Source organism: Notolabrus celidotus, chromosome 13 (assembly GCF_009762535.1).
Source record: "Notolabrus celidotus isolate fNotCel1 chromosome 13, fNotCel1.pri, whole genome shotgun sequence".
NCBI classification, from domain to species: domain Eukaryota; kingdom Metazoa; phylum Chordata; class Actinopteri; order Labriformes; family Labridae; genus Notolabrus; species Notolabrus celidotus.
The window spans coordinates 19130344-19142351 of record NC_048284.1 but is presented as its reverse complement, the minus strand read 5'-3'; the positions used below and the strand labels follow the sequence as shown (position 1 = coordinate 19142351).

The following is a 12008-nucleotide window of genomic DNA, read 5'->3' as shown; positions in this document are numbered from 1 at the left end:
TTGAGAATAATGTCTTTTACCTGTATTTTATTTTATATTTTCACCTACATTACATTTGTTTACATGAAGGAGGCAAGGTTTATGATCTATACTGCAGCCAGTCAGCAGCTAAATCTTTTGGCTTCACAGTCAGTGAACACCTATAGCGTCCATTTTAATGTACATTCCACTGTGCTGACCCCAAAAGCTATCGATCACAGATAAATCTGTTTCAGACCACTTAGTAGATCACAGAGAAACATTGCATCTTCTTCCTCCTGTTTTGAATGTGCAACTGTTTGTAAGCGTATTAAATGATTTTTTCATTTTAACCACTCTTCAATTTCAAATAAATTCACAATGTTTTACCCTCACTCATGTTTTAAAAGTTATAATATACAATTAACTTACTGTTCTATTGTCAACCAGCGCATTCTTTTTTAACTTGCCACATGTGCCATCTTATTATATGCATGATTTTATTTGCATGTGGCATGTACATGTCATCCACAGCAAGCATTTGTTATTGTGCCGGTGTGTCAACCTGTCTCCAAGTGTTTCCCACTCTCCACTTGAAGAGCAGTAACACTGTGTCTCAATAACTCTCACGCTCTTTCAGTTCTCTTGACGCTATCACATAATTTCATACTCAGGCAATGAGACACCAAACACTCCAGCCACAGAAGTCATTCAGTTGCAAATAGGAACACAACTCTCCGAGGGTTTACTGGAGGTGTTTGATGTGTTTTTAAAGCTTCAATCAACAGCCTGCCTCCTCAGTATTCAGCAGATACAAAGGTTTTGGATTTGGCGCTGCCTGCAAAGAGAGCATCAAAACTTAAATTGAAGGAAACGCTGAATTAAAATAGATTAATCAGACTGTGGTGTAGAGCAGATTTTACACATAAAAACAAAGCAGCTATCGTAAAATATTACATCATATACAACAAAAATAACATTAAACACACATGCAGTGAGTACATATTCATAACTGTCACAAATAATAAAACTGAGCATCATCTCCCATTGTAAAAATGTCACCTCAGAGAATCCTACAGTAATAAATTTACATCATGGGAGGATTTTATTGCATGCTGTTCTGCCTTATCAAATCAGCACATACATTTTTCCACACATTCCTTGTCACTTCTTGACATTTGTACAACTAGAACTCTAAAACCTTACCCCATGAAATAAAATCTGTATAGCATCATAGTTACATCACAGCTGAGCAGGATACATGGCGCACACAGTAATGTAGTTATTGTCAACGTAGCCAACGTAATTATTATTAAAGTGTAGGTATGATGGATTATATGTCACCTCACTAGAATCTCTTATATCCTCATTACATCTGTAAAGTGATTATGAAGAAACAACTCTAAGACTTAAAATAAAACTCCTCTCTGTGTGTGACTGGGTCATGTGCAGGAAATATATAGGAAGCTCCAAGGAGTAAAAAAAAAAATATGACTGTGGAGGGTGCCTCTGGGGACCTAACACAAATCTATCCATTTCGAGGAAATCTATACCCATACATGTGTCATTGGCTACAGAAGTTACAATCAATTGACCACAATATGTTTAAAATTCACCAAGTAGTATAAAAATGAAGTTAAACTTTATTGATCCCTCTGGGGTGATGTGTCTTTGTTTGACCCTCCCATTGTGGGCAACCACAGTGCCTACAGAGGGAGGGAGTTTTAAAGCCAGTAGTGTGGTCATTGACAGTTAAGAGAAGATATGAAACATGGCACTAGACATTCAGTACATGAATGAGGGGGTTAACCTACACAAGCAGAACATACAAACTTTTTGCGGTAAGGAACCTGATGCACCCTTGAAAATGCACCTATTGGGATGGCATTGGCTGAGTGGTTTAAGCGTGCCCCATGTACAGAGATATAGTCCTTGTAGCGGTCGCTGGTTTGACTCACAGCCACAACTTTTTGCTGCAATTCTTCCCCCACTCTCTAGCCCCCATGTTTCCTTGTCTCTCTTCAGCTCTTCTGTCTCCTAACGGCAAAAATTGACAAAAAATAAATAAATAACAAAACAAAAAAAGCAAAATATATTGACCCACATTTTTTTTCTTCTTTTCCCTCAGAGTAAGCTTTAACCTGGTGCAATGTTATCCATGCAATAACTACCTTATCTATTTATCAGATAGAAGTGTACAGAGTGTAATAGTTGCCATATTTTATTTTATTCTATTTTATTTTATTGTATTCTATTCTATTCCAGTTTTCCTTTATCATTGCTATTATTATTGTTGTTATATTTTCAACTATGTTAGTAAATTGTTGTATTCCCCTGCCAGCGGGATGACAGATGGAGGGATACAGTGATCGCCCGCGATAAAGTGGTGAAAAAGTCGGCCAAGTTATTCAACAAATGAAGATATATGAAGCAGAGATATGATGCTGATTTTAGATAATGGATATCAATGCAGCTGAGATATTTAGCAACTGTCACTGAAGTGAAATGTCCGAGGATAGCGGACCCAAAGGAGCATCTTAAAAATACTAACAGTCAAAGAAAGTCTTACTGTGGTCCTCGAAATGGGTGCTTTCAAGAGATAGAAAGGACAGTGTGTAAATAGTATTGAAATCGGAAAATCAGAATGAAAGTATACTCTTTACCTGAGCTGTAATCCAGATAAAAGCCTTGGAGATTACCACAGAAGCTACGTATGTTTTATTTGTGACTGAGACCGTTTCATAGAATAACTAATTTTAATTTGTATGATTTTAATGTTAAAAAAAGGTACCACAACTACTTCATTTACACAAGTAATTACATTGTAATTGAATTTAGATAAAATACTTTAATCTTAAAATAGTTTAAATACAGTTGTATTTAAAAGGTGTTAAAAGTGACACCCTGTTTTTATTTAATGTACCTATTAGAATAATTATTTTAGAGTAAGTATTTTTGGTTTTGATAAACAAGATTTAGTCTTTAGAAGTGTTCAAATTAATCTTGAAAAGAACATGTTTTGTAATAATCAGGGTTGTCTTATTTGCACCGTTTCTTTCAAACTTTTTCGGCAGTTTTACGAGATGGTTAAAAAAAACAATATATCAAGCATATTCTGAAAAAAATACAACATTTACAAGTGTATATTTCAGCATTTCTACAGTTGTAGTGTTAAGCTTTTGAGAGCCAGAGGGGAGGAGTTTCAACACCTGAGGATGTGAGGAGTTTGCAGTAATGTTACCTACTTGCTATCTGCTTGTGTCCTGACCCTGCACCAGGTTTTGTTTGATGAGAAACAACGACAAAATACTTAAAGAAAGTTATACGTCAAGAAATTGAGCAGTAAGGTGATCCAAAATTAGTAAAACCCAATACACAGATTCTTGCCCTCCGGTTTTCCAACATCCTGCAGTTTTGCAATTTTCTGATGGTTTCTTTCATTTACATTTTGGTTTTGCTGCCTAATCAAGCGCTCTTGTTAATCACATTTTGAATTAGTTTGTTTTTCTGGTTAAAGAAAACCAGAGCTTTCTGCCTCCTGAAGATCCCGTTTTCCACCATTGACTTTCAAAGTCTTTAGCTGTTACTTTCCCATCCGATTACGGCTCCCAGGCATGACGGAGCAGCACCAGGCTCAATGACACGGCTGAGTTTCCATTATTCCCCGAGGCATAATGAGCTGATTTCCACTTGCTTGCACTGGAAGTTTTCATTATACTGACTAAAGTGCTCATTTGCAAAATAGAACCGCTCTTTACCATAATTGTTCTGCTTGTGGTGTTTACAGGACACCCCACAATAGTCCTGTTTGTGTAAGTGTTTAGGTGTGTTTACCCGTGCTTGTCCGTGCTTTAATGTGTGAGCTTCTCCTGAGTGTGTGTGTGAGCATGCTTATGCTAAGGAGAATAATGGTCAGTGGACGTCAATGTGCTGAGTGAAGAGACTGAGATTTTTCTCCTGAACATTTATCTTTGCCTGCAGTCTGCATTCTCGCTCTGACTATTGATCACTCACACTCGTCGTACACTCACACGAACGTACATTTAAAGCATACGCAATGTTCTGTTTGGGGAGACAGAGCACGAATTTAGAGGAAATCATGCATAAGAAAACGCTTAGCTTTTTGAACATCTCATTAGGAAGTGAAGATTTACAATGAAAGCCCACTAATCATTGTTAGATCCTCTACTTTCAGGTCATACACTCTCATGGAGTCCGTGGAGTAGAAAGACTATTTTCACATTTATTGGGTTTATAATTCTATTTTTTTTAAGAAGATTTTAATTGTGAAAGTTTTCTGTCTGAAATGAACTATACTGAAGAATTTGCTTGCGAGAAAATTCTATCAGAGGGGATGAACGTGCTCCCCCAGTGGCATCTAGAACAGAACTCTGCTTGCACCCATCAACAGTCTCCATTGCCTGTACCCTTTGCAGATGATTTTTCAATTCATGGCCTCAACTGGGTTCAGACTGCCTGCCGGGTTAGTTGACCTTGGAAGTGCCGGACTGCTGAGCCCACTCCCTGTTGCTGAATTGACCGGAATAATGAGTCAGACTGAATGACTTCCCCATCACAGAGAACACCACAGACCCAATGACTTCCCTCTCTTTTTACAAATTGTGCACTTGTACAAATTGCACCCTTGTACCACAATCATTAACAGTCTATATTTTACCCATGGGAGCTGTGCAGAGTGGAGGAGCTGCAGAAAGGGCCCTATTAGACAAATATGCACTCTAGACGCACTGTTGCAGTTTACTATGAATATTTGAGAATAAGTTATCTCTAAATCTTTGATTAGTTGCACTGTGTCGTCTGTGTTGAGTAACCAGGCTTGTATCCTCCCTGTGATCAGTCCCCTTCATGGTGGATTATGACCCACAGGGCTGCTGAGCCTCTTTATGAAGCGATTATTCCTTTCAAAGTGGGTTCCTCTCCCCCTTGGTATCTTCCTAATCATATGCACATACTGTTTACACCATTTGCAGAATTAGTACTAATGAGGCAACTGACTGTATAGCTAAGTGTTAGACATGACATAAACACTGCTCATTAGGGTTATTACTAGCTTAGTCTCCAGAGAGGGAAGGGGTGTCTGTTTCTCTATAACCTCTATAAGATTGTTACAACACAGAGACCCAAAGAGAGATGATGTTTAAAAAAACTAGGTTAGCTTAAGCAATTCATTATTAGTGGGTGGCATTGGTTATCTGAAAAACTGCAAACAGAATAGATATTACATAAACAATGCAACACACTTTAAACCTTAAACAACCAATACCCATTTTGGGGAACTTAATGACAATGCCATGATCAATACAGGTCAAGACAAGGACTCGTTACATCATAAGGTTGCTTGACTGATTGGAAAAGTCTTTGCTTGACTAACAGCATGGCTCAAGGATTAGTAATGTAGTTTAGCCACTTTGATTTTTCTGTCAGTCCATTTTGGTTGTTAAGATCATGGACTGTATAAAATATGGACGTAGTATCCGTGACGTCACCCAACTGTTTCTGAAGCACTGTTTTGAGGCAAATCGGCGGTGGCAGCCATATTGTTGCTGTCGAGTGATTGTGACGTAAAGAGGCGGGCTTTGAGCCTCCTGGCCAACAGCTACAGTGTTCCCGCCTGTCAACCAAGTCAGCTGTGCCTCTCATTGGAAGACTCGTAATCTCAATATCTTTGAAATTGCAGCGTTAGAAAAAAAATCACCCCCCGTACAGTGTGTGCCGATCAAGAAATGAGCTATCCAGACTACACTCGTCTTTTGTACCAGGCTGTAAACGTGTTTATTTCTGCTGTAAAGATCGGCTTTTTTTAATTGGTTTGTATGTGGTTTCCAGTACTTCCGGAGCCAGCCTCAAGTGGATCCTTGATGAACTGCAGTTTTTAGCACTTCCGCATTGGACTCATGTTTTTAGACCGGGGGTTGCCACTTGGTTGAGATCCAATTTTGTATATTCATGGTCTCCAGAAGATCATCCTGAACAGCTTCCCCTGACTTTTCTGCCATGAAGTTGACTTTTTTTCTGATTAACATATCAAAAGCTAACCAAAAGATTTCCATAGCATTCAAACCAGCAATTCAAGCTCCACAGAGGATGACCCTAGAAATGTAAATGATTATCTGACTTTTATCAACATAGCTCCACCTGTGGGTCAGTGTTTCTCCTGTCAAATAGAACACCTACCTAGTGGACTGGTAGAATACTTTTGCAGAGACATTTTGGCCCCAAAAAGATAAATATTGTGGACTTTCATGAGTCTCTGACTGTTCCTCTAGTACCTTCTGCAGATAAGAAAAAATGTAGGTTGCTTTTGTTTTAAAGGAAACATGTCAAAATCAAATTTGACAAAGATATTTGACCTCCTCACATGATGAACCCTAGCAATTTATATAGTCATCTGACTTTTATCAACATAGCTTAACCTGCAAGTTGGTGTTTGTCTTGTAAAATAGAACACCTGACTGATGAGTTGGTAGAAAATGTTTGTGGAAATATTCATGACTCCCGGAGGATAAACTATGAGACTTTTATGATTCTCTGACTACTCCACAAGCACCACCAGCAGGTGAACAACTTTAGGTTTTTGTGAAATATATCAGAATATTTCCAAAAGATTTAAATACAATTTTATAAAGATATTTGACCTCCCCAGAGGATGAACCCTAAGAACCTAAGTTCAAATAATCATCCAACTTTTATCAACCTCAGTGTTTCTCCTGTTAAGTACAACACCTACCTACACCTTAGACTAGTAGAACACTTTGACAGGGTCATTCATCTCTGGCCCCCAGAGGATAGACTTTAAAACTTTCATGACCCCGAACAGGGTCTGTAGCTAATCCATCAAGTACCTGTATTTCTTTATCCAATGACTCAACCACTGGTTTGACTAGTACAAATTGACATAAAAATTAATTTCCCAAAGAACATGAATTTTGAGGACTTTTATGACTCGTGGATTGTTCCTCTTGCATCACCAGCAGGTCAACAATTGCAGATAATTTTTTTCTACAGCTAGTAGAAAGTTTATTTTCCAATGTTTCAGTGTATGTTCTTGTGTTTGTCTATGTCTGTGGAAATGCAGAAAGGTGCTGTGGAAAAGAAATATTATAAAATATTTTTATACATCAATCAAAAAGTGCATGTTACCAGTTTTATATTTTTACTGACAAACAAGAACACATCGTATAATGACAACCACTGGAGTCCAATCGATTGTGTTTCGAAATGTTATCTTAAAAAATAGGAAAACAGGAAGGACTCATGAATTAGAAAGAAGATATGATACATAAAAATGAAAAAAAATACAAATAAATATAAAATAAAATATATTTCTAAATTCTTGGGATTTTGAGGAAATGTCTGCAATATTGTTTCCTCATACTCACCACCCACATATTTTCCTGATTTTCTCAATTTAGCAAGCTTAAATGCTTAACAATGCTATCATAATGATAGCTTTGACATTTTGAGTATGCTAATGGTATTGCTTGTTTACTCTCTGCCATTAATTTTGCAGAGAACAGAGTCAGTTTAAAGACACAACCTCATTAAATCTAATAATATGACTCCTCTAAAGGTATATGTGGCATATTCATAGTTAAGTCACCTGTTATAGACAGAACTTCATGATATAATGCTGAGGTAATGATAACAGTCAAGTAACTCTGAGCCACTTCAATAAAATTTTATCTCCCATATTTAACCCGACAGCTGAAGGAAAGGGAAAAGGGATTTTTTGGATAGGTTTGGGTCTGTGTCTGAAATATAATGACATGGGAAATTAAGACTGAAAATAAGAGAGCAAAGCGTGGTTGAAGAGATTTGAGACAGAGGCGTAGAGTTTTTTTAATTTTACACTGTTCCCTCTTAAGCAGCATCACAGTGAGGAGGGAAGCAGAGAGGAAAGAGCCTGTGGCAGCCGTGGAAATATCTCAAAAGGGGGAGTTTGAGAGTCTTGGCTTCCTCCCAGCTGTGCAACATCACACACTACCTTATGTAATTATACTTAACATACAGTTTATACATCCTTTCCTGTAAAGAAAGACTTAAAAAGGCTTTTTAAAACACTGTTAAAAGGCAAGTAATTAGATCAAAAAAAGAAGAATTAGCGCAGTCTTTGCTTGATTTAAAGTAGGATTGTGAAGACTACTTATTAAAAAGAGGAGGGATTGCAGAGATTCTTAAGAAGTGAGAGGGAAGGGATAAAGAATATGAGGGATTCAAGTTTTGGGAGGCGAGAGGGAGGATATTATCCACATAGCCAAAAGGACAAAGTAATGTAGATGAATGACAGAGAGAGTGAGCAAGAGTGAGAGAAAGCAAACAGTATTTCATCATGAAAGCCTTATTTCAATAAATGTCTTCAAACACAGGCCTGTCCATCACAGAGCCAGCCGACTTTCTTCTCTCTCTCTCTCTCTCTCTCTCTCTCTCTCTCTCTCTCTCTCTCTCTCTCTGTGTGGTTTTCTCTACGTTTCATTCTTCGATGTCCGGGAAATGAGTCCAAAAGTGATGCCAGCATTAGCAAATACCATTCTACCTCTAATTTCCTCTCTTTCTCTGACTTATTTCCTCCCTCCCTTTGAATTCCTGACTTTACTCTTTGCACTTTCAATAATCTCCTTCTTTCTCCCTCCTCTCCTCTCTCCTGCTGCCCTGCTTTTGAACTGTGAATCTGCCCCAACGACGGCCACTAAGGCCACATCTAAGGCCAGCGAGAGAGAGAGAGAGATAGAGAGAGAGAGACACACGCACGCACAAACGCACGCACAAGCGCACGCACAAACGCACGCACAAACGCACGCACAAACGCACGCACAAACGCACGCACAAACGCACGCACAAACGCACGCACAAACGCACGCACAAACGCACGCACAAACGCACGCACGACACACCTCTTTCTTCAAGCTAACACATTTCCAGCAGTCATAATTACCATATGCAAATAGGATCAACAAATAAACCATCCCACCCTGCTGGGCGACCGAAAATAAGATGCTGAAAACCAAGTTCAGGAGCTCATTTAATTAGAACAAAAGTGATGAGTGTGATACAACATCCACCTACTGCTCCCTGCGCTTCACATTCTCAATCATAAATCTGTCCGCAGTTGGATTCCCCAAACGCCTGAATAACTGTAGCAGTTATGTTTCTTGGTATACTTACACATATTTTCTCACCATGTAGGAAAAAAATGTGCCCATTGAGTTGCCTGGTTTAACTAAGGTGCAGTAGTAAGTTTCCTCCTGGAAGCAAAATAGTAGAAGTGTCAGTGGTAGTTTATGTGCCCACTACTTTTAACCACAGATTTTTGTGGGAAATTATAGCAATTTTTGAAAATAGTCTCATTAGATCTTCACGGCAGAGCAGCAAAAGAGCTGTGAAGTTTCAGACACCACGCGGAGCAGGCTGGTCGAAGCTCAGTGTGTCACTTAGTTTAATGATAAGCCTTTAGGGCAGTGCACATTTGGTCAAACCTGGATTCAACTGTTCAGTGCACCTCCTGTATCATTCTGACTGCAGCAATTTTAATCAACTACAGGTTAAACAGAAGTGAAATGATAATTAAGATCTGTTTTTTCTCTATCCAGTTGTTCTTAATAAAACAAAAGGAAGCACAACAAGTAGAAGTAGCAATTTTGAGACTCACATAAAAACAGTTTCTTTTAAAGGTATGTTAAATTTGCACATTCTTGAAAACACTGAGTGCTTTCACATCCCTTTTTATGCCTTTATAATGCACATTTTGATTTTAAACGGAAAAATCCTGAGTGGATGTAACAGAAGCAAAAACAACAAAAAACACTTAATTTGTATCTTTTTAATTTGGTGGAGGTGTAAAAGTTAATAGTAGCGAACTAATCCAATTTTAAATTTCACACAAGTTGTTAGGAGTGAGAATAGATTTATAAAGGCACTGATGCCAGAAGAACAGTCTGTCTATCTGTCTATCTATCTATCTATCTATCTATCTATCTATCTATCTATCTATCTATCTATCTATCTATCTATCTATCTATCTATCTATCTATCTATCTATCCATCTATCCATCTATCCATCTATCCATCCATCTATCCATCCATCCATCCATCCATCCATCCATCCATCCATCCATCCATCCATCCATCCATCCATCTATCTATCTATCTATCTATCTATCTATCTATCTATCCATCTATCATCACAACTGTTTTATGATCCATCCATCTGACCATAATAACTCAGGAATGCCTTAAAGGAATATGCTATAATCAGAAAAATCAATTAAACTAAAGCATAACATTGTGAAGGTCAAGGGTCAGGATCACTGCATCCTGACATCTGTCCCATTCTAATGAAAGTGACATCAAAGCAACTCCTAATCATTTGTATCATTCTCTTTGTCTTAGGCTGACCCGAAAGAGCTGATTCGATCGGTCACACAGCACGTGACTGCATATTCAGACTGGCCTGAGGAGCTGCAGAAGCTGATCAGCCAGCTGCAAGTGTACAACGAGCGTCTGACAGACTTCACCCAGGCTCAGGTGTTACAAGGGCTGGGCCGTGGAGTGGACGTCCAGCGCTTCAGCTCTGACTCAGACTACAAAAAGGAGACCATCCTCGGCCTTACAGAGTACGTACTGAGCATGTAGAAACTGGCATTGTAGAAACAGTCATTATCATACACACAGTGGGTTTGTAATGTCAGTGGAAAGGTGTGCTCTGTTTGATCTGCATTTTTTTTTTCAATCCACTCATGAATGTGAGTGGGAGTTATGTATCTTTGACTTAATATGAAGAAATGTGATCATCCTCTGTGTTTCATAGGACGCTGGATGACGGTGTGTATAAAATCGCTCTGTCCCTGGCTCAGCGCTACAGTGTTCCTCTGTGGGAGGTCTACATGACTCACCTGGAGTTCCTCTTCACAGACAGCGGGTACATGCACACACACACACACACACACACACACACACACACACACACACACACACACACACACACACACACACACACACACACATAACAATACTATCACACATCTCTGCAAGTGTTAGTTCACCTCATGTTACCCCTCTGCATTTCCTGGTTCACATCCCTTTTGATGTCTTATCAGCCGGACATTTCAAAGTGAAGTCAAAGTGAAGCATCTGTAATGCACTTAAAATATATATATTTTTTAGAAAGAAACCTGTTGCATGTTGTGTGTTTAATATATTCCCATGTGTCTTAATTTTTGCGCACACTTCCTTGTCACTCCTGATATTGAATTGCATGGGCGTGAGGTGAAAAAGTGAATTCAAGCAGCACCGCCTCTGAATAATGGCAAAACTTGCCGACATAAAAAACATACTTTAAGCACTCGGGGGTAAATCAAATATGTTGTGAGTATGTGTGTGTATTTGTGTTTTAGTGGTACAGAGGATGTGTGTGTGTCAGACTCTATTTCCATAATTTATTTGCTCTCTCACTTCATAGCTTTGGATATGACTAGCTCTGCACCTTTCCTTGTTTTAATAGAATGCTTTTTCAGCAGATTTTGAGATGTATGCAGGAGAGTGTGGGTTTGTGTGCACACGTGTGTACATCCATGATAAATATCCCCCTGTCACATTCTGATATAAGGAAATTGTTTATGGCCTCCACTTATCGATAAATTACAACCTGTGCCTTCTTCAAACCCAACCTCTGCCTCTGCTAACGCGAGCGAGAGTTTCCACCAAAATCTCCACATAATGACAAATGTGTGAAGAATATTCATCCTCTAATCTTGACTAGAAGCATCTGCAGTGTGCGTATTGATTTAATGGATGGATGGACACGGGGACTGATATATAAAGAGCAGGCTGAGGAGAACTTAAAGGAAGAGATGCACACAGAAAGAGCAAGGCTGTGAGATGGAATTTAAAGTTTTATTGATTCATTACAGTGGGAATGTGTTTTTCATTTCAGTCATGCTAGCTGTTCAGCTGTAGCAGCAGACAGCCACAGTGCGGTGCCTTGAGACCAAGTCCAGTTCTGAGGCCTGGGCTGGGATTAAGGGGAATAAGAG

The 12008-nt window shown here is 38.9% G+C and overlaps 1 protein-coding gene across 1 annotated transcript in view; it reads left to right on the top strand.

The window, feature by feature from the left end:
* nbas (NBAS subunit of NRZ tethering complex) overlaps positions 1 to 12008 on the top strand; it is a 253161-nt gene that overhangs the window by 139442 nt on the left and 101711 nt on the right. The window contains 2 exon segments of the mRNA XM_034700252.1: positions 10366 to 10589; positions 10784 to 10894. Of these exon segments, the coding sequence (XP_034556143.1) occupies positions 10366 to 10589; positions 10784 to 10894 (335 nt within the window).